This window comes from Solanum verrucosum, unplaced genomic scaffold, assembly GCF_900185275.1.
Source record: "Solanum verrucosum unplaced genomic scaffold, falcon-dt-bn FXZP01000033.1, whole genome shotgun sequence".
NCBI lineage: Eukaryota > Viridiplantae > Streptophyta > Magnoliopsida > Solanales > Solanaceae > Solanum > Solanum verrucosum.
In genome coordinates this window covers 468,689-491,264 of record NW_026020752.1, presented here as the reverse complement: position 1 = coordinate 491,264, position 22,576 = coordinate 468,689, and the positions used below count along the sequence as shown (strand labels likewise).

The window sequence follows — 22,576 nt, the reverse complement described above, 5'->3', positions numbered from 1 at the left end:
TCATTTTATTAGTAATTATACCACATATATAAAGCTAATAGACCCTTAAATACATTGATCCTAGTCATTAATTCAATTCACCAAAGAGACCCAATTCCATCCAAGAAATTCTCTCTCTAGGAAGCAAAGAAGAAGAAAAGAGAAGCAAGTTAGGGCAAATTCCTCCATTGTTGCAAGCATTGTAAGGGATTTATAATCAAGGTATGATAGCTTATTCATCCATGGATCCCCCTAGATTTCCCCCAATTATGAAGTTGAATCCCCAATTCAAGTTAGGGTTCCTTCCAACATATTGTGGGTTAAGTTGAGTCTGAATCCAATTGAGTGAAAATTACTTGTTTATGATTGATTTAGTAGTGAATCATGTTATTATGATGATATTATGTGTTTTCCATGGCTAACCCTAGTTAATTGATGAACTTGAAGTAATGTGGGTTTGTGCCTTAAAGAGGGAAATTGAAGACTTAGAGATGATCTTATAGAATTGATGTTATGAGTAGTAATTGTTCAAGAAAAGAAACATGTAGACATGAATAGAATTAAATTATAGTACATATGATGGATCATGACTAGTAAAGCTTGAAGTTGAACCTTTATGATGATTTATAATTAGAATCTCTTAATACTGAAGCATGAGACTAGAATGCCTTGAAATCTAGGTATGTAAGATTATTGTAAAAAGTAGAGCTCTGAGAGTGAAGTGTCTATGATCATGATAGGTTATTGTGTTGTTGAAAGGATATTCTCATATACACACTTAGGCATGAATATGCTAGGAGATGAAAGGTTTTCTCACATAGAATGATTCTAGGTTGAAAGGCTTACTCACCTAAAATGAATCAAAGCATGTTAGACTAGAATAACATGAAGTTGTGACATAAGATCCCTTCATGAATAGCTTGACTTGGTAAGATAAGACCATGTTTGGTAGCTTGAGTTAGGAGTTCTCATGGTAGCCTTGGATTGAACCATAGTGCTTCTCCTAAGGGTAGCTTAAACTAGCATCATAGAATGCTTGCATCGTAGCATGACTTGGTTAGGCCAAGACCATTTCATGGTAGCTTAGGAGAGAAACTATACTCTCCTAAGGGTATATTGAACTAGCATCATAGAATGTTTGCAAGGTAGCATGACTTGGTTAGGCCAAGACCAATTCATGGTAGCTTAGGATTGAGAAACCATACTCTCCTAAGGATAGCTTACATTATCATCATAGAATGCTTGCATGGTAGCATGACTTGGTTAGACCAAGACCATTTCATGGTAGCTTAGGATTGAGAAACCATACTCTCCTAAGGGTATCTTACATTAGTATCATAGAGTGCTTGTATGGTAGCATGACTTAGTTGGTCTAAGACCATTTCATGGTAGTTTGGATGGAACACTTGTACCCTTCCTAGAATAGCTTGGACTTGCATGATTAATATGTTTTCCATGGTATCTTGGTCTAATCCAATATGCTGGCTTTCCTTGTATAGCTTGGACTTGCATGTTAGTATGATATTCCTTTGGTAGCTTAGTCTAGCCTAATAGGTGCTATTCTTTGGTAATCTAGAATGATAAATAGTAATCATTGATGTATGATAGCCTAAAGTAGTACTTAGCATGGATAGGATTACGAGGTCTTATCCATGCATTGCACAAGTATAACTTAAAGCTACTTATGAAGTATGTCTCTCATGTGTTGCATGCTTAGCTTGGATTGACTAATAGTACTTTTCCTTGGTAGCGTTGAATAGGTGAATTATGACCATTCCTGAGTAATGACTTGTCTTGGACTAGTGAAGAGGTATTCTTCCATGACTATTATATATGAATATGAGGGACAAGTCCCTAATCTAAGTAGCATGTGTATGATGAAACTAGATTACTTCAAGGAAGTATTGTCAGCATGTCTTAATATGAGATTTGCCTATATGATATATGCTTAGCTTGGAATGTTGCCATAGTTGCCTTTTCTTAAATATGTTTGACTAAAGGTGAAGGTTCCCTTGTATATGAGAAATGAGCTAAGGATGAGATCCAAAGGTGGTAAGTATGATTATGATGACCTAGAAGTGATACTTAGTGTGGGTGGGATTATGGGGTCCCATCCATGCATTGCACAAGTATTCTTTGAGCTTGAGAAGTAGTTCTCTTATGATATGATGGACTAAGGGTTGAATAATGCTTATATGATGCCTATGTTGGAGACTTTGCTCATGATTATGATATTGTCTTTTATGCTTATAGTTTATGTTTCATGAAGTATCTCTTATGATTGTAGCATGTGGCTTATGTTGACTAACCCTTATGTTATGCTCTTATGATGTTATGCTAGCTATCATATTTAGTACTTTTGTACTAACGCATACTCTTGCCTACATTCTCATCAAATGTAGGGTTCGGCGATTTTGAGTTCCATTCTTGAAGATAGATTTCTAGAAGTGCAAGGAGTTGAAGACTTGGTGAGTCCTCAAAGCATCGATGATAAAGACACCATTTCCTTTATGTATTTTATTTTCATGTCTTGAGACTATTGTATAGGCTTGGTCCCTAAGATGTTCATATTCTAGATGGTTTGAGACAAGTGTAATAAGACTTCCTCTTTGCTTTTATAAAGACTTTGATTGTATGAAAAATGTTTTAAAATTCCGCACTTTTCTATTATCTTATGTTATGATATGCTAAGGGCTTGTATGAGACCCCTTCGGGGTCAAGTACGCCATGTTACATCTAGGGTGCACCCATGGGTCATGACATTAAGCCAGGCCAAGGGTTCACTTGGTGCCAACAATGGTTCTCGAGTGCCAGTTGCGTCTAGGGTGTAGGCTCGGGGAGTGACAAACTTAGTATCAAAGCACAGAGTTCAAGAGTTCTAGGGTGTCTATGAAGTCGTGTTTTTAGAGTCCTAGTTCTCGATGTGAAGCGCCCCACATCTATAATTAGGAGGTTGCGACATTTAGGAACTATCTCCCTTCTTTCATACTATTTTCGTGTGATAGAGTTCATCTCTATAAAAGTTCATTTCTAACTTGTGCTTGCGCATATCTTTCAGATCATGCCTCCATGAAGAGTTGTCTGAGGTCGTCCTACTAGGAGGAATGTCGATCCACAGAATCAAGGGATACCTAATGCACCAGAAGTGCAACCCCAAGGAAAGGGTACTAATGTTGAGTTCCGGGATGCTATACGGATGTTGAGCCAAGCTGTAACCAACCAAGTTGGGCAACAACGAGGGAATCGACAGGATATGGCTGATATATCCAGGATCTGTGAGTTCTTAAGGATGAATCCTCTAGACTTCATCGGTTCAAGTGTCACTAAGGATCCGTAAAACTTTGTGGAAGAATTGCAAAAAGTTTTTGAGGTTATGCATGTTGTTGATGCTAAGCGAGTGGAATTAGATGCATACCAACTGAAGGGTGTTTCTAGAGTATGGTTCGACCAATGGAAGAAGAGTAAAGTTGAGGATGCATTTCTTAGATTTGGTTTAGTTAGATTAATTATATTCGGGTAGCATTTCATGATTTAGGTTGAACCCTTAGGTTGTGTTGAGCTTAATTTTTTGTTAGAGAGGCCTTAGTTTAGGTGTTGTGTGAGTAGTATCATTAGACCTTGCTTCTAGGTGGAGTGAAACTTAGGATTGTCTTGTGTTTGATTGGTTTGATTGATGGTATGGATCCTTGAGTTGTGATTTTGGATGTTTATTAAATTGTTGGGTCTAAGGCCGTAAGCTTTGATTGGCAAGAGGTTCAGGTTAGTACTCTTGTGATGTGACATGTGTTCTACCCAATTCTGTGTGTATGGCATGAATTAGTTGTGGTAATGCTTCTGAGGAGTGTCTATGTGAATGATTTTTGGGAAAAAATGACTTGGTTTTGTAAAAAGGGAAAATTAACCCTAATGAATGGAAGTCCTTGAGACCCGTTTAGATTTAAAAGTGGTGAAAGGCCCTTTTACTTGATTTATCGCACCTTTCAACTACTTTTACTTTGATGAGCTCGATGTATCATTCTGAGCGGCCCATTGGCTGAGGCTCGGGCTACATTTTATTAATTAGCTTTGCATTGTTGAAAAGCTCGATGTATCATCCTACACGGCCCATTGATACATATATCTGAGTTATTGGTAAGCTCGACGTGCCATTCCAGGATGCCTGTGGGTACATATATTCGGGTTATTGACTTATGGTTAAGTTTGAGGTATCATTCCAGGCGGCTCGATTTTCTTTCGGGCTTAGGATTTTCTCTTTCCTTGAAGTTTTACAATGTATCATTTCATAAGTTAGCTTGAGTGTGTTGATTGCTTGTGTTGTGTGTATCTTGCTTGGTGTTAACTTCCTTCTCTCTTTTCTATTCTTGTTGTGCCTTAGCTTTCCCAGCTTGACTTGCTAGTATCATCGTGCTTCTTTTATATAGTGTATCTTTCTGAGCTCGGTTGGCCTATGATGCTTACCGGACACCTCGTGTTTTGATACTCATATTGCATATCTGCATCTTTTTCTGATGTAGCTCCCAATTCGAGCCACTCTCAGTGAGCAGTTGGATCTCTTGTGGCGGTCATAAACTCAGATTTGTGGTGAGCTCCCGGCCTTCAGAGACTTATCGATGTCCTTCTTTTGTACTAACTCTCATGTTGTATTTTGGATTAGTCAGTTCTCTGTATATTATATGACTTTCTGTTCGTAGCAGCTCTTGTATAAGTAACACCAAGTCCCGGGGCTTGATATCTTGTGTTAGTTTGTCATTTGGTCACTTTTGGGCCTTTTTGTACATTTTGTATCGTACTATATATATATATATATATATATGACCACTCTCTATATATAAAGTATCCGTGTCTTCCACTTATTATAATTATTACTAGTTTTGGGCACGTGCGTTGCACGTGTGTCCCATGTTAATTTATTTAGACTCGTTAGAATGATAAATGTAATTACTAATCGAATAAAATTTCATAATTGAAAAGAATTTCATTTTGACAGATGTATATGAAAGTGCCACTGCATCGAACATCCAGTGGAAAGAAAATTAAAAATAAAATATGCTAACTAATCATGTGAACATCCAGTGAAATACAAGCAACAAACGTATAATGAAACAAAATGTAAAAATAACGATAGTGACCTACATGCTTGGTAATAATTCATATGCACTTCAGAGAAAAAGGAAGATAAATAAGACAAAAATAAAAAATAATTGAGTTACTCAAAATTCTTAATGACACGACAATTTCTTGTTCTGTTGTGGAATGTTGTGAAAAAACAATTAATAGGTGAGAAGAAGAAAAAATAATTGTTGTAAATGAAGTTTTTAAGAGGCAAGTAATATGGGTAAGAAATTACATTAAATATGATCATAATGAGTGAATAAATAAATTTGACACGTTAAAAAAGAAATTGTTGAACTTCTCATTTAATTTGTGTAAAAAGTTGCTTAAAGAAGCACCTAATGGGTGAATAAATTCGTTCGCACACATTTAGGGAGAACTGAATGTGGAGGATTCAAATAGGGTTATTGAATTTTTTTTTTATTACTCACCAATTATGTAATTTAAGCATTACTACTCCCTCCATTTCATATTAATTAAATTATTGAGGTGTTTCACATCCTTTAAGAAAAGAAGATTAAGACATAAATTAGACTTAACTTTTCATTTTTACCCTTATTAATTATTAACAAAATTATGATTAAAATAACTAAAGATTTATTAATAACTTATTCCAATACTAACTAATGAAGGGTAAAATTAGAAAAACATTATAAAAGTAGTCTTGAAAATTGAACAATTAAGTTAATTTGAAAAATGAAAAATGTCTCAACAATTCAATTAATATGAAATGGAGGGAGTATTTAATTTGATTTTAATTCAATGTCTTAAACTGTTGTTGAACTTGCATTTCAACCTTCAAGTAATAAAAATATTGTTGTATGATATTTAGTTGAATGTTTTATTGTAACACATCGGTATTAGAAAGAGCTAATTTTAGAAAGAGCCAAATTGAGAATTTTGCAAGTTATGCTTAAGTTGTGAGTTTTGAGTCAATTTCAAACGGTCATAACTTTCAGTATATGATGAGTTAGGTGGCCCATAAGATATCAACTGAAATATCTTTGAATCATCTTTCCAACGCCACCGAGTTTACTAAATTTGAGTTCGAATGAGAGAGATGCCCATTTGAAATCAGTCTGTCAAGTTTAGAAAATTTATGAAATAATAATAATAATAATAATAATAATAATAATAATAATAATAATAATAATAATAATAATAATAATAATAAATGAGGAAAGAATAAAAGAGAAAATAAAAATAATAAATGAGAAAAGAAGAAAAGTAATGTAATTTATTTTATTTTCTTATAAAGGTAACAATATAGAAAGAGAAAAAAAAATATAAACTAATAAAAAAAACCAAAAAAAAAAAAAAGAAGAAAGAAAGAAATAATAAAAATGATAAAAAAAAATAAAGAAATATTTAGATAAAGTGAAAAAAGTTAAACTAATAGTAATAAAAGGAGGGTGGAATTGTAATAAAATAGTGACATTGAAAGTGAGGAGTTTCAATGAAGATGACAATGAATTTTTGAAGAAGCTTGAAGAAAGAAAAAATAATAATAACGAAAAAAGGTCAAGATAATAAGAAAAACAAAAAAAAATATTTTATAACAAAACACTTACAAAAATAAAATTATATTTATTATTTTGAGGATGTTCACGCTCTTTAAGAGAGTATATACACTCTCTATGTCAAGTGAACAAAAATGATGTAATAATATCAGTTCAAACATAATTAGAAGGTTAATAGGACCGTCGCATAGATAAGATGTCTTTTTGAAAATTGGGGACAATTTCGATATCATTTTATATATTTTCTCTTTAATATACCTACAACATAGAATGATATGTACAGGTGACCAACAAATGTACATGGAGAGATGTTAAGAAAACCATGAAAGAGTTGTGGTCTAACTAGAAAGTCCTCTTGCTTATGTGATAGTCCTCTAGGTATAACCACATTTGCAGAGGCGTATCTAGAGGGGGTGCCGTGGGTTCACGTGAACCCATGCTCCCCTCTCTAAATCATATATAGTAGTGTTATATTTTTAAAAAAATATTTAAATATAGATGTGTGAACCCATGTTCAAAGTATCATATAAAAATGCGATGATGATTGGGTGCACTTATCTAACTGAGAGATAGAAATTTAAATCTTATATCTATCTTGTTTCTTTGAGTAACACTTTTTCAAGTGGTTATCAGTTACACTTTTTCAAGTGGTTATCAGTTACACTTTTGTCGTTTCAACTAATTTTTCTTTTGTTTTTTTCCTTTATTCTTTCAAAATTTTCAAGTGTATTACATTGAGAATTCCTAAAAAATTTAGCATTGTAAATTTTTTATATAATTTAATCAAATGTGTATATTAAAATTTAAAACTAGTAGTATTATATATTTTGGATCTATAATTTTTAAACTTTAATGATTCATATTATAAACTAAAAGTCAAATCGATCAAATTTATATTAGAGATACATTTTTTCGTAATCATGCACCCATCTAGCCGAGATCCTGGATATGCCTCTGCACATTTGTGCGGGTGTTATTTCTATGTATACCTCCTCGTGTGAGTCCCCATACAAGAAGGAACTTCTCACATTTAACTAATAGATCATGATCTTTGTATAGCCAAGAAAAGTAAGATTCTAATACAAGAGCATCTTCAATTCTATTATCTATTTTAATCTTTACATATATAGTACTCAGTTTTTTCAGACAATCAATTCCAATTCAATTATGTATTTTACTCGCTAAAAAGAATTTTTTTCTCTATCCTTAATATTATATTATTATTATTTATTTCATTCTTATTTTCTTATTTCATAATATAAATATTTTCTTTCTTTTTTCCAAATAATCACTTTATATAATTTTCATGTGATATAAAATTTTATTTTTTGAAATTCATTGTCTAATATTAAATTATATTTTATTTTAATTTTCTAAATAACATAAATTGTAAGCAAATATTATATAATATACAAATTAATGGACAATTCAAATAAAAGTGAAATCATTAATAAAATACAATTATATAAACATTTCATAAATATTCAACTTTCAAGATTATTACGTTGCTCCCATAGATGCTCCATTAATGCATTACATAGTTCAAAATGAGCATTTTTGTCCTTCATTTTTTTTATGTCTAGCTAAAAATTGTTCAAACCGGAACCGGAGATTTTCATCTACCATCATTTATGTGGTTGCAGTTAGAGCCTCTACGACATCTTGAATTGGTGCATTAAGATGATGTTCATCCTTGATTATCATATTATGTCATTAAATACATTTAGTCATTATATCATGTAGCACTTCCTTTCTCCACAAACGTGAATGTCCTTCAATAATTACAAAACGTGATTGCAAAACTCTGAATGCACGTTCAACATCTTTTTGGCACGATTCTTGTTTCATTGTGAAATATTTCTTCTTTTAATATGGATCACGAATAGTTTGAACAATTGTAGACCATTAAATTTTGTGCATTCTTTATAATGAAAATTAATAATAAAATCTAAGTATATTAAAGTGACAAAATTTTAAAAAATGGAATATTATTAATTCAGGATGGAAGTAGTATATGTTAAATAATATATTTTTAAAAAATATTATATTGTATTTAAAAAAATATGAATATTAGAGATTTAATTAATGGTCTTATATGAAAAATTACAAAATAATAAAAATAATAATAAAATAATAAAAAAGTGAAACGGGAGTATGAATAGTAGTTCTCCACCTCTCTATAAAAGAAGGATAGTGAAATTCTCTATTTTACTCTCTAAATATAGAGAATAGAAAGTAAAATAGAGGTGAATTGGAGATCGTTAAATGATCTTTGGCTCAGTAGCTCCTTCCAATGCCAAACATGTTCAATGTTCGAAAGAGAGATCTAAAAAATTCTTAATCTTGTGACTTGTGAGTTCTTTGGAGGTTTTATATATGAAATAAACATTTTATGCTTTTAAAAAAAAAAAGTAAAATAGTGCTGTAAATTAAAATTTTGTAGATATGGATTGTTGTCGTATATATCCGTAAAAAAATAATTGGGGTGGGCATGGTATAGTACGGTAATTAAAACTTTTGGTAGTGTGATTTTGGTATTCAATATTTAAAGCATTATACCATTACTATTACAATTTAATTCGGTATGGTTCGGTATTTTAAAGTTTAATTTCGGTATTCTACAGTATAGTAAATCGATAACCATAGTTTGTTAAACTTCGACTAATGTATTTTCATATAATAGAGTATTATGACTTCAACAACAAAAAAAAGGTCTCAATTGTATCATACAAACACATTACACATGTAGAAATATATATTCAAAATAAAGTACAAACAACTACTTTGATAATCAATTATATTTCAAATACATTTCAATCAAAATAGAGTAGTTAAAGTTTCAACTTCTAAACATTTAGTTTATACTAATACTAAGTTACATATTTGTTGGTATTTTTTTAATAATATATGTATTATTCATGTAACTATATACTTTGGTATAATATTTGATAATTCAATATGATATTTTTAAATACCAAATACCGTACCGAATACCAAATAAAAATAAATGTATACCATAGACCAACCGAATATCATAATACTAAAACCACGATATTAATTTTTTTTCAGTACAATATGGCATTTCAGTATATACCATATCATGCGCACCCTCTATTTGTAAATCTCCCATAGAATATTGAGTGCAATCCACTACTCATCCAGTATGGCTGAAGCTTAGTTTGAAAATATGATTCTCAATGAAGAATTCTATGACTATCATATGACCTATATTTATAACCGAAATTGATTTACAGGTGATGAATCTTAGCAAAAGCACTATACTTGACGTCCACATACAAACTATACAAGGGCTGCTGAATTCAAAGTTTAAGAGTACCAAAGAGAATATTTACAGAAAAATATTTGCACTGTTCCATGCTACTTCTCCATAAGAAAATTAGAATATGACACAGATCATTACCTACAATGGATATTTTAAAGCTGAAAGCCCAACTCCATAAATACCCACCCTCACAATTTCCCCAGTACAAAACAAGGACCTTGCACTACTCCAAAAGGCAGCGGGTTACAACTCACACAAGACTAGCACAAATACAAAAACCCTCAATTTCCAAGAATTCACACAAGTCATGATTTACGCACACGATCACGCCAAGAACCTTGTTGCATTGCCACTGCCTAAATTCATATAATACAAGAATGATTAGGCAGAGTGGAACGAAAAAATGAAGATAGAAGGGTGAAGACCTAACCATGGTACTCTAATAATTAGCAAAAAACTACTATGACAAGATTTAAGATATCACCTGCCCACTGATGAGACTTGTAGCAGGGGCAATTTCAGATATGTCCTTTTTGCCATTACCATCTTCTGCTTCATCATCTGTTTCTGTGGAAGGTGAACGTGGCAGATGTGAGGGAGCTCCAAAAATAGCCTCATCATGAGCAGCCTTAATTTGTTCCTCCCTCCTAGTCTTCAAATCAACCAAAAAAATTAACAGCACAAACATCTGTTCACGCTCTTTGGCATGATCAGAGCCCATTTGCAACAATGCAGTTATGAGAAGGAAATGATACAAAGAAAAAGAGGTGTACCTCCACCGTAGAAAACCGAAAGCTTTTACCAATGTGGTTGACTAAAGCACCATCATCTTCTACAGCTAAAGCAATCAACAATGTATCAGTGTCGGCAAATAAAGGAACTTTTCTGTCTACAAAAACATTGATATAAGCAAGAACGGAGGTTTGGAAGCTTAGGGAGTTCAAATTTTGTCTTTAACGCTCTGGTTCGAGTCCCACTAAGTGCACTATGTCCCACCTTTTTTTGCTTTGGAAAGTCCCATAGGCTAAGCGATGGGCTCTCAACTTTTGAGCTCAGAATACAACCCAATGAAAAAGCCCTCGTTTTTGGGCGCAATCTGAAACTCTTACTTTTTTTCTCTCATTATTTTCTCATTGCTTTTGGGCTCAATGTGAAGCTATATTCTTTTTTTTTCTCTTCTATGTTATTTCTTCTTCTCAATTAGGCTTTGTTTAAATATAGTAGGCACATTCTTTGTATTTTTGTCTTTTATTCTTCTTATTTCTATTGCTCACTTCGTTTCTTCATAACTCTCATTCCATGTACTAACCGGAAGAAACTATTTAAAAAACAATGAATTGCTATTTAACTTGCAATTGAGTTAGACAAAAATTTATATAAAATAAGGTAAATTTAATTTAATCAAATGAAGAAATTTGAAAGTCGTGAATATCCTTTTTAACAATATCTATTCAATTGAATTTCTTTCTTTAATTTCATAGTATTTGTTTCTTATTTTTTCCAATTCTATTCTAAAGAGATGGAAACGAAGCTAAAGTTATTTGAGTTATATATAATATTAGTAACTCAATCCCACCTTGTAAATAAGCTTAGTGATTTTCAAAGAAACATATGATTGAATGGACACTAATTCAAAATTTAAAGAAAGTTCAAACTAAAGTAAAATACTGCAAAATAAAAGAAAATAAAGAACACAAGAATTCTAAAAGGCTCAATGAGGTAGGATCGAAGTAGGAAGAAGCTAAACACGACATGACAATGCATCCCTTCCTTGTCTCGCTCCATTTTTCATCTTATAATTTTCACATATTTGCTTCTTAATTTATACTTTGAACCCCCTCCACTGAGATCATGGCTCCAATATTGTGTCCCATGAGAAACAAATAAAAATATCATTATGCCCCAATAAGAAAGTCACCTTAGTTTCATGCAAACATCACTCATATGTATACATGTAATAAACCAGCTTTGCTGTAACAAACCAGAGTACATTTGTTTTATTTGTAGTGAAAACCTCATCCAACTTAAGATGCTTCCTTGAGATATGAATATTTCATGAAATGAACAAATCCTTCATACACAAGCTACGTAACCTAAATGTTGTTTTAGTTTGCATCTTATATGCACATTGACCAATAGTGTATTGGAATTCTGCATCCGATGAAATCACCATTACGTTGAGGATTTCTAGCAGGCTACAAATAGCTATACAAGTCGGTATAGCTATACAAGTCGGAAATAAAGGAAGAATATTGAAGTCCATCCTTTTAACTAGCGCAGTGCAAGACACCTGGAATCTGATTTTAGTTATATGCTTCACCCTATTACCATATTAATAAGCTAAAAGAGCTTCAAAGCTATTTTTACCTGTTTTTAAACCCATCCAAACACACTCAGCACTGCCTGATTGCAGCAACAATAAGAATCCTACTACAAGTGATAAGGAAAAGGATTCAATTTGACTATGTTCATATGTAAGCAATAGCAACCAAATAGCTAACCTTCAATCTTGTTGTCATCCAAAGGGGCATCCTTGTCAAAGTCAAAACGCTCCCATCCAGAGCCCATGCTTTTTGTTTCATCTTTTCGAACTGTCAAAAGGAAACAAAAGAAAACAACGGGCTAATTAAATCCATACTCATATTAAGTTCAAGTGATAAGCTACCACCTCTTCCAGCTTTTGTATGAGCTTGTAAGATAAGTAGACAACTAACATGAAACAGAAATGTACAAAAAGCAGAGCAAGAATTTAGGAAAAGGTTACTTCAGGTAAACCTATAAGCAACAATATGTTCTTATGACATACTCCCTCTAGTCCATATTAAGTAGGTGTTTGGACATGCGATTTAATCTTGTAATTTGAAACCATGAATGAAATCAACGTTTGGACATGCGATTTCATATCATGAGATGAAATCCCAAATTCTCAAAAAAGCCAAATCATAATTTCACAATTTTCACATATAAAATAGACTCACATGTTTATATTTTGTAAGGAAAAAAAAATCATTTGTATCTACATAATTTTTTGCGAGAATACTAGAGTAATGAATTTTTCACGAAATATGAACATAATGATATTGACCGACAAACAACTCAAATAAAGAGTAATACACTACAACTCATTAGGGAACTCATGTTCAATTGTTACTTTTTTAGTGAACTAAAGTTCGATCATAAATGTTGTATTTTCTTTTAGAACAGCTTTGTGATAATGTATTATACTTTTGTTATGAACTTTTGCTTATTTCGTAAGATTGTATAAAGAGTTGGGCAATTTTGATAATTTGAGGATTTTATGTTTATGAGCAAAAACTACAACTTAAGAATCCAAATTGCATGTACAAACAAAACTTCAATTCCATCTTATATGATTTTTTTTTAGAAAGGTAACATTCGTATGTATTGACTAAAATCAGTACAACATTGTACTGAAAGCCATAATTACAACTTATCAACAAAACAAGATATCTGAATCTAAATCTAAATAGAGCCAAGGATCTGAATAATTGACTCAGTATCCTCTAGGTACACTTACACCATTTGATCTTCTGAAGATCACAACTTTTGCTATGAAAACATCTAGCATTTCTCTCTCTCTCTCCAGATTGTCCAGCAGATACAGGCTAGGACAATCCTCCATCTATTTTTGTCTGAAGCTCCCCCACCTACCTCTTCCCAACTGTAGAGGAGGTGGGTGATTCTGTTAGGCATAGTCCAAACAACACCCCTGAGGCTGATAAAAATCCTCCAAAGTTAGGTTGTTATCTTGCACGGTAAAAACAGATGGTTGGCTATCTCAACCTTTTCTCCACATAAATAGCATCTAGAGCACATAGAGAACTTCCTCTTCTTGAGATTTTGTTGTGTCAATATTGCTTCTCTTGCCAGTAACCAAGTAAAACATGTCACCTTGAAGTAATTTTTGTTTTCTAGATCTGTTTTCATGACCATTATGGTGGCTGCTGGCCACCTTTATTCAAAAACTTGTGTTGAGTTCACCTTAACCATGCCTTTGCTATCTTTGTTCCACGATAGTCTATCAGCCTCATTCTTGTCCCTTTGAACTCCGCCAGAGCTCTAAAAATTCATTCACAGTTTCAATTTCCCAGTCATTAAAACTCCTTCTAAACTGGATGTTCCATCCTTGTTGTGTCCAATTGTCAGCTAAACTCATTTGTTGATGTACTACCAACACATACATCTCAGGGAAAAGGGTTTTTAAACTACCATGTCCCAGCCATTTGTCCTTCCAAAAGGAGGTCATACTTCCATCGCCTACCCTCATAGTTGTGTTATTTCTCAAAAAGGCTAAAAGATTCAGATAGACCTCCATAAACTTACACCATAGGGTGTAGATACCTCCATTTATTCTCCTCTCCATATTTAGCTTTAATTACTTTGCCCTAATGTGCTTGAGGTTCTTGTGAGTATCTCCATAACCACTTCAGCCTGAGTGCCTTGTTTGAATTTTCAGATTTCTCACTCCTAAACCCCCTTGCTTCTTTCCCCATAGAACCTCGTTCAATTTGACCAAGTGTCAAACAATAGTCATTTTCCTCAATCCCTTTCCAAAGAAAATCTCTCCAATCTTGTCTAAACTTTTTATCCCTCCATCAGAAATGGGAAAGATAGACATCATGTTAGTAGGGAGAGCATCCAAAAGAAAATTGATGAGAGTGACTCGGCCACTTAAGGAGATGTGTTGAGATGTCAATCTAGTTAACTTCTTCTCACGCTTTTCAATCACTGAGTTCCAAATGTTCATGGACTTTAACTTGGCACCTAGGGGCATAACAAAGGAGATATACTGAGATTTCCATCTAGTTAACTTCTTCTCACACTTTTCAATCACTAAGTTCCAAATGCTCATGGCCTTTGACTTGGCACCTAGAGGCATACATAGGTACATAAAAGACAGGGAGCCTACTTCCCCTCCTAGAATTCCAGACAACTCCAACATATTAGGAACTTCATTGATTGGGAACAACTAGCTTGCCCTTTCTCAACATCACAGAAGATTAAGGTATCATCAGCATACTGCAAGTATGTGACTTCCATGATGGCATTTGAACTTGGGGTTTGGTTTGTGACTTCCACAAAACCTCTTAGACATTCATTTTTTTTATGATAACCGAGAAATTCGCCTGTGACGCGCCCTTTGGGCTGTGCGGTGGATAATGGGCCCTCCCCTCGACCCTTCTCCACTTAAATAACGGGTTTTGCTTTGCATGGTGTGGGGCATGAACCTGTGACATAAGCCACAAATACTCCACCTTTTGCCACTCGAGCTAGGCCTTGGGAGCCTCTTAGACATTCATTATAAAGAGAGGAGACAAAAGGATCCCCCTGCCTCAAGCCCCTATTTGTAGGGAAAAGCCTCCAGGTGATCCACTGATAAGAGCTGAAAATCTTTTGGTGGAGATGCAATATCTTACCCAGTGAACCCACTTCCTTCCAAAACCCATACTCAAGAGCATTTTCAGCAAGAATTCCCCGTTTACATGGTCATATGCCTTCTCAATATCCAATTTGCACAAAATTCATGCCTTCCCTCGAATGATTCTAGAATCTACCACTTCATTTGCAATTAGGATAGCATCCATTATTTGTCTATTTTTTATGAAAGTCATTTGTTGAACATCTACCAACTTATCAACACCTCTTCAATCTTTCCAGCACCTTTGATAACAGTTTGTAGACACTACCTATGAGATAGATATGTTTGAAGTCTTTCAGTTCCTTAGCTCCATTCTTGTTTGGAATCAAAGCAATGTATGTGGCATTGAAACTTTTCTCAAAGACACCATGAGTAGAAGTTCTTGAAAGTTTTCATGATATTTTACTACATCCCAACATTTGATGTAGAACCCCATTGTGAAGTCATCTAGACCAAGAGCTTTGTCCATTGCACACATCTTTAAACATGAAAATACTTCTTGTTCCTCAACCTCCCCTTATAGAGCTTCTCTCTCCTCCTTAGTGATAACCGGACAATTGATCAAGTTAATTAAAGGTCTCCAACCTATGTTTTCAGAATACAACTTCTGATAGAACCCAATAACCCCCCTCCCCCAATTCTCAGTGGATCTATCAAAGGTTCTTCTTCAATCATCAGTTGGTCAATATTAATGCTTCTTTTATCTGCATTGGCCATTTCATGGAAAAATTTGGTACTTGTGTCTCCCTCTTTCAGCCAAAGTGCGCTTGATCTTTGTCTCCATGTTATCTCCTCTTTTTTTCAGTGCTCTTCATAATCTATTAGAGAAGATGCCTTCAAAGCTGCCTCTGATGATGTTAAAATGTTGTTCTCCATTATTGTATCTAGAATGGTTAACTCGCTCAATATTTGGACATTTTGCATTCTTGGATTTCCAAAGCTCATGTTGCTCCACTCCTTCAGTTTACCTTTTAAAGCCTTTAATTTACATCCAAGGATGTAATCAGGCTTCCCATGAAAGACAAATGACTCCCACCACCCTTTGACTCTTTCCACAAAACCCTCAGCCAACCACCAGGTATCAAACTTGAAATAGGATTTGTTGTGATCCCAAGCTCCACATTGTACTGCAATTGGATTGTGATCCAAGCATAATCTCTCCAACACAACTTGTTTAATTTTGTTGAAACTGTCATCCCACTACTTATATATCAGAATCCTATCAATTCCAGAAGCAGCATTGTTGTTGTCTCCTTAAACAAACTTTTGACAACTCTTATTTCCTCCTATACATGTTCTCTTTCAAACCTACAATTTGGAGCATATGCTTCTATTATATGACACTTGTAATCCTGCAATAGAGCCTCAAGTTTACATGTAAGAGTGTAAGAGCCAATTTATAGAACTTCCCCTCTCGCTATCCCGTAACATCAGAATTCCCCTCTAGTGCCACTAGCTTGAAGACAAGCATATTTGCCCCATCTTCCACCCCATAATTCTTTTATCATATCTTTAAACTCCCCCTCTAGCTTAGATTCCTGTAGAAAGACTACGTCGGCATTTCAATTGAGAATTAAGCTCTTCACCAATCTTCTTTTATCCCCACTATTAAGTCCCCTTACATTCCAGGACACAAATTTTACTTTCATGGTAAAACATTGTCCTCTTTCCCCCTCTCTTTTCCATCACTTTTGAAATTGATGTCAACAGATGTGAGCCTTTTAAGCTCCTAAAATCCCCTTGTATCTAGACCTCTTAGTGATGGAATCGTTTTCCATCTTTCTAGCCTGCTTGCAGCTGTCTATTTGCATAAGTAACTCCAACGACTCCTCATGTCCATGGAAATCGACTCCAAACATTTTCCCCAACTTAATCAGAATTTGTCTTACCCATGCAGATGTCTCCTTCTCCTTTCGGATAGTAAGACTCTGATCCTATTGGATTGGTTCTATATCTTCCACCATCCACACTTCAATTTGCGTGTCATTCTACAAGGAAACTATGGTGCTTTGGTCCTTTGAGATTTTCATAGCCAAATCAGCTTTGTCACTGCTAACCTCCTTTGTTGTGGCTTTCGGAATGCACTCCAGATGATTTCCTGTATCTCCCTCTCATATGATTTCATATGATGATTTTATCTCACATGGCCAAACGGGCCTTAAGTGAATTATTGCAACTTTTTTCATACTTCAAAATAAGTGAATTTTTCAAAATTCAAGAAAACTATTGGGATTTTTTTCCATATTTACCCTTCTTTTTAATGAGGTTCTTAACTACTTTACATTTTCTAGGAGAATAGTTTACAAATTAATCCAAAGGTTGCAGAAAGTAGCCTTCAATTCATGTCCTTAAATATTTTTCTTAAGAGGTGTGTCATACCCAACAATTCACTTAATATGGACTAGAGGGAGTACTTGTTTTGCTATTTCTTGCATGTATTGATGATAGGCTCAGACCTTCCTATTAGCAATCATCACTATTGTTATATCATTTTTTCTAGAAAGAGTTGCAGCCTCATAACCATCAGTAGATTTAGGTAATATCTCCTCAACTAATTAAACATATTAGTATCCACTGTATAGTACATTAAATAACCAAATTTACATATTAGGCATCCACAAGTGAAGAATATTATACAAACAGTAACACTTCTAAACCCAAAAAAGAGCAGAAAAAGAAGTTTAAAATACCACTTTCTGAAAGTTGAAATTTCATTTTGGCTTTGACTCTTTCAGCTGGAGTCTGTTCAACATAGAAACAAAACATAAACAACATCAGGCTTCAAAATCATTGTTTTGAGAGAAGGGTAACTTTGTATTCACAAAAAACTCATCATCTAAGAAATGATGAGGACATGGGGCTTCATAATCTAAAACAAAGTACTTACAGATCTTACAGGATACAATAAAAGAGTCCAACAAACAAACTTCAGGCTATCGATCCAAGATATTGGTTGCACCTACTTGGTAACCACTAACAATTAAGAGAACTTGCTGATGATGAAAGAAACATCAACCATGTAGTCATATAGGTGTTTTCCAGTCAATTATCACATATTTGAAGCCTCAAATGGATAGTTAGAGGAAATATATGGATATGGGAGAATTGATAAAATCCACTATGCAACTACAGTGTCATTTTTATATGCTCAATAATCAGAAGATTCCTCGTTTCTTTAGTTTTGACAAATTTGTAAGTACATCGGTCTGAAACACATTTACATAAATTAATAACGCTGGATAAGAATCTATATGACGCTTTACAATCCGGTCATCCTTATAGCATAAAACATAAAGGCAACATCTTCAGGCAACATTATCTAGGGGCGTGCATCGGTCGGTTCAGTTCAGTTTTGTGTATTATCGGTTCGATTTATTGGGTTTTGGTCGTTATAGGTTCGATTTTCGGTTTACCCAATAAGAAAATGTCCGTAAAATATTATATGACTTCTCACTTCTTTAAATGCTTTGACATAGTGAAACAAGAAAGATAATGAGATATTGCATCAATAAAAGAAAATATGTACGAAGGCTATAATTACATGTCACCACCAAAACATAGTATGAAATTTCTTATGTTAATCAAATTACAAACCTTTACGAACTTGCAAAAGCTACAACCTACAATTACAAACTAAAACTAAAATCAAATAGTCCAACAAGACTAAAACTAAAGCTAAAATCAAATAGCTACAATTGCGAACCCTTACTTTAGTCTTTAGGTTTTGAGTAATCAGTAAAGATTAGTAAAGCGGCCTAGTGTGACGTGGGTAGAGTACTAATAATTTGATATAGTTAAAACTTTGGAATTGTTAAACTGACTGCAAGCTTCTCTAGCGGACATGATCACAGTTTTGGTCACTAGTGGGATTCTCCTCAAAAACATACTGTCTAATTGAGATCAGGAAGTACAATTGACACTTTTGAAGACAATGAGAATATTGTACCAATCTGCTTCACTCACTGCCTAGAATGTGTATTATATTAGCAGCAAAAATGGCACAAATTATAATCAAACCAAGTTACATTGAGAAATAAGAATGAATTACCATATTTTGATAACCTTCAATCAATTTGCTATAATCTACCGTAGCAGCTCTATCTTTCCCAACTTTCTCCGGTCTTCCATCCCTTGGTGACACACTCCTTGTCCTCTTTGTACTCTGCTTCTCCTTTTGCCTTTCTCTTTTCCTTTGTTTATCTCTGTCTCTACTTCTACTTCTACTTGTAGACCTATGTGGACGCTTCGACCTATAAGCATCCCGGTTTTCACTCCACCTCGAGTGCCTCTCTTTGTCTCTGCTCCGGCTTCGACTCCGGCGCCTTAACTTCTGGCTTGGACTCGGGGTTCTCCGGCTGGAACATTTTTCGCGACTTGGACTTGTACTTCTAGTGGATTTTCCTTTGGAAACCCTAAAAGAAAGGCAATCTTTATTGTCTTTAGGTTTCTTCTTGAGCTTGTTTTGGATGGTTTGGACCTGAGCTTGTTTTTCGAACTCGGTGGTTTTGGACGGGCTTGATGCCCTGACAAAACTACTCAGAAATGAAGAGGAAGAAACGAGAGCAGAGCCACGGATGGGTACGGCGTCATTTGAAGTTGAAGAAAAGCCTAGACCTTGCTTGAATCTTGCGGCGCCTTCTCCTTTACGTGTGAGTTCGTCGTAGTATGCTGCGGCCTTTTCTTCCTCCATCTTATGGCGGAGCTGGGGGTAGTGCACCGCCGCAGACGGTGAGGTTTTTCTCTTCGTAGCAAAAGACCAAATGGCTGGCCTGTTGATATGAATGTTTGTGCCTCGACTAAAACCCCTTATTTTGGCTGATTAATTAGTAAATTACACACAGGTGTATTTATCCATGCTTCGTGGTAATAAAAAAATATTAATACTAAAAAAAATTAATCTTTAGTAATTTCTTTTTATTATATACTAGTGAACTTAGCCGCGCTTCGCGCGGTCATAATAACTCGTTAAATTCACTGAATAACTTTTTAGAATAGTTGAGTACTTAAAATATTCTATATATTTTTTATAGTGACATCCTAACGACTATATATTTCATATTTCAAGTTTTAATTTAGTTTATTATTAGTACTTAAGTTTTATATCTTTTATAATTTTAAATCGCTTAAGAGTCTTTTATCTTCTAAAAATAGTTTTTATATCACTAAACTTATGCTCCTTATTTTTGTAATGAAAAGAAAATTTGATTCAATAAGTTGAACTATTTATATACATGTTTATCTATACATAATTTTTCCTTTCGTTTATTTTGAAATTTATAAAATAATTACTTTTGCTTGTCTTAACAAAGTGTAAATTTTAGCTAAATCATAATGTATATAAATAATTACTTCTAGAGTCACTACAAAATATACTACGTAAAAAATATCATTCATGATTCTATCATATTTTTATAATTCTTTTAACATTCTATACAAAATTTTATATCGAAGTATTCGAGAAAAGCATTTCAATATAGATAGAAACAACCTATTTAAATTAATTATTTAAACTTGAAAACAAGCAATTAAAAAACCAAGAAACATAAGAAATAAATAATTAAAGTTGTACTTAGAATACATGATGGCTAATATTTATTTTAAGACATATTCTCTTTGTTTTACATGCCTCAAGTAAGTTAGATTAAGTTTGAAAATATTAATTTTTTTATGATTTCATCAAATATCATTGAATTGTGAAAACTTAATTTATCATTAGACCTTCATTTTGACGATTCTACCATTTTAAGTTTTCAAGACTTAAATTTTAAAAAGAAACAGAAAAACAATGAACAATAAGAAACTAAACTTTTGTTAGAAAAATAATGAATGTATATGGTAAGAAATAATTTAAAAAATTAAACTATCTGTATTTTTCATTTCTTTACAAATTCGTATCTCTCTCATCCTATCCAATCATAAGTAACTAAAGGAGACATTTGATCATTATTTTTTTATTTATTTTTTTGGATTTCAACTTTGATAAAAACACATTTTAACTACGAAATTTTAAAATTTAACTCAGAATTTTTAAAAACTTGAGAAATAATAAAAAAGTATTTTCAATCCAAATTATTGACAAAAAGTCAAAAGTAATTAGAATTTGCATTACACAACTCCAATTTTCATAAATTATTTTTCATTTTAAAATAACAATTATTTTCTTAAAATTATACATTGAAAAGTTTTCTGATTATGATTATATCAATTGTGCCTTATGAAATTATATAATAGAATATACTGAAGCAAACTCTCTTTGGTGTCTTATTCTCTTTTTACTTCCTTTTTTCTCTGGTAACTACGAAGGATAAAAGATAAATACATGATTAAAAGAATAACAATTCATAATATAAATAACGAACAACCTCTTTTGTTATATGAAATTTTGAGCAACATTTTTTTTTTGTTTATTGGCTTCTAAAACATTTTCTTCGAACTTGAATTTACATTTGTTCCTACAAAAATATAAAATTATAGTTTATAGTTCACATTTTATAGATACTCACGTCTTTTAATATGCTACTTTTGAAAAATGTATATAGAAAAGAAGATAACTATCCTCACTTCTTTTGGTATGTGTGAATTTATGAGTAACCTTTTTTTGTTATTGATTTACAAAATGTGTCTTTTAGGTTGAGACTCCAAATAACACTTCCTCATGCAAAATATAAAATTATAGTTTATAGTTCACATTGTATAGATACTCACGTCTTTTAATATGTTACTTTTGAAAAATGTATATAGAAAAGAAAATAGATATTCTCACTTCTTTTGGTATGTGTGAATTCTTTAGCAACCTGTTTAGGTTGAGACTCCAAGTAATACTTTCTCCTGCAAAATATAAAATCATAATTCAGGGTTCACCTTTCATAAAAACTCATATCTTTTAATAAATTCCTTTTGAAAAATGCATAAATAAAAGAAGATAGATATTCTTACCATCAATTCATATAAAAGAAAATAAATTTGAGTCTCCAAGTAACACTTCCTCCTACAAAATATAAAATCATAATTCATGGTTCACATTTCATAAACACTCACATCTTTTAATAAATCCTTCTGAAAATGCATAAATAGAAAAAGATAGATATTTTTACCATCAATATATATAAAAGAAAATAAATAATCTCACATTTAAAAATAGACAGTGAAATATCACCATCACCAAAAGTTGACTGAGCTTCTCAATCATTTGCAATGTTTCTTATATTTATATGTCCAAATATTATGTAACTACAAAGTATA

The 22,576-nt window shown here is 33.1% G+C and overlaps 1 protein-coding gene across 1 annotated transcript; it reads right to left on the bottom strand.

Annotated features, from left to right (window-relative positions):
- Positions 1 to 9,884: 9,884 nt before the first annotated feature.
- LOC125812715 (uncharacterized) lies at positions 9,885 to 20,112 on the bottom strand. The gene is made up of 6 exons (XM_049492195.1): positions 19,383 to 20,112; positions 18,025 to 18,076; positions 12,396 to 12,485; positions 10,668 to 10,732; positions 10,379 to 10,546; positions 9,885 to 10,250 (listed from the first exon to the last, which is right to left on the bottom strand). Exons 1-6 carry the CDS (start codon positions 20,022 to 20,024, stop codon positions 10,200 to 10,202), a joined length of 1,068 nt encoding a protein of 355 aa, XP_049348152.1. The 5' UTR covers positions 20,025 to 20,112; the 3' UTR covers positions 9,885 to 10,199.
- Positions 20,113 to 22,576: the final 2,464 nt, after the last annotated feature.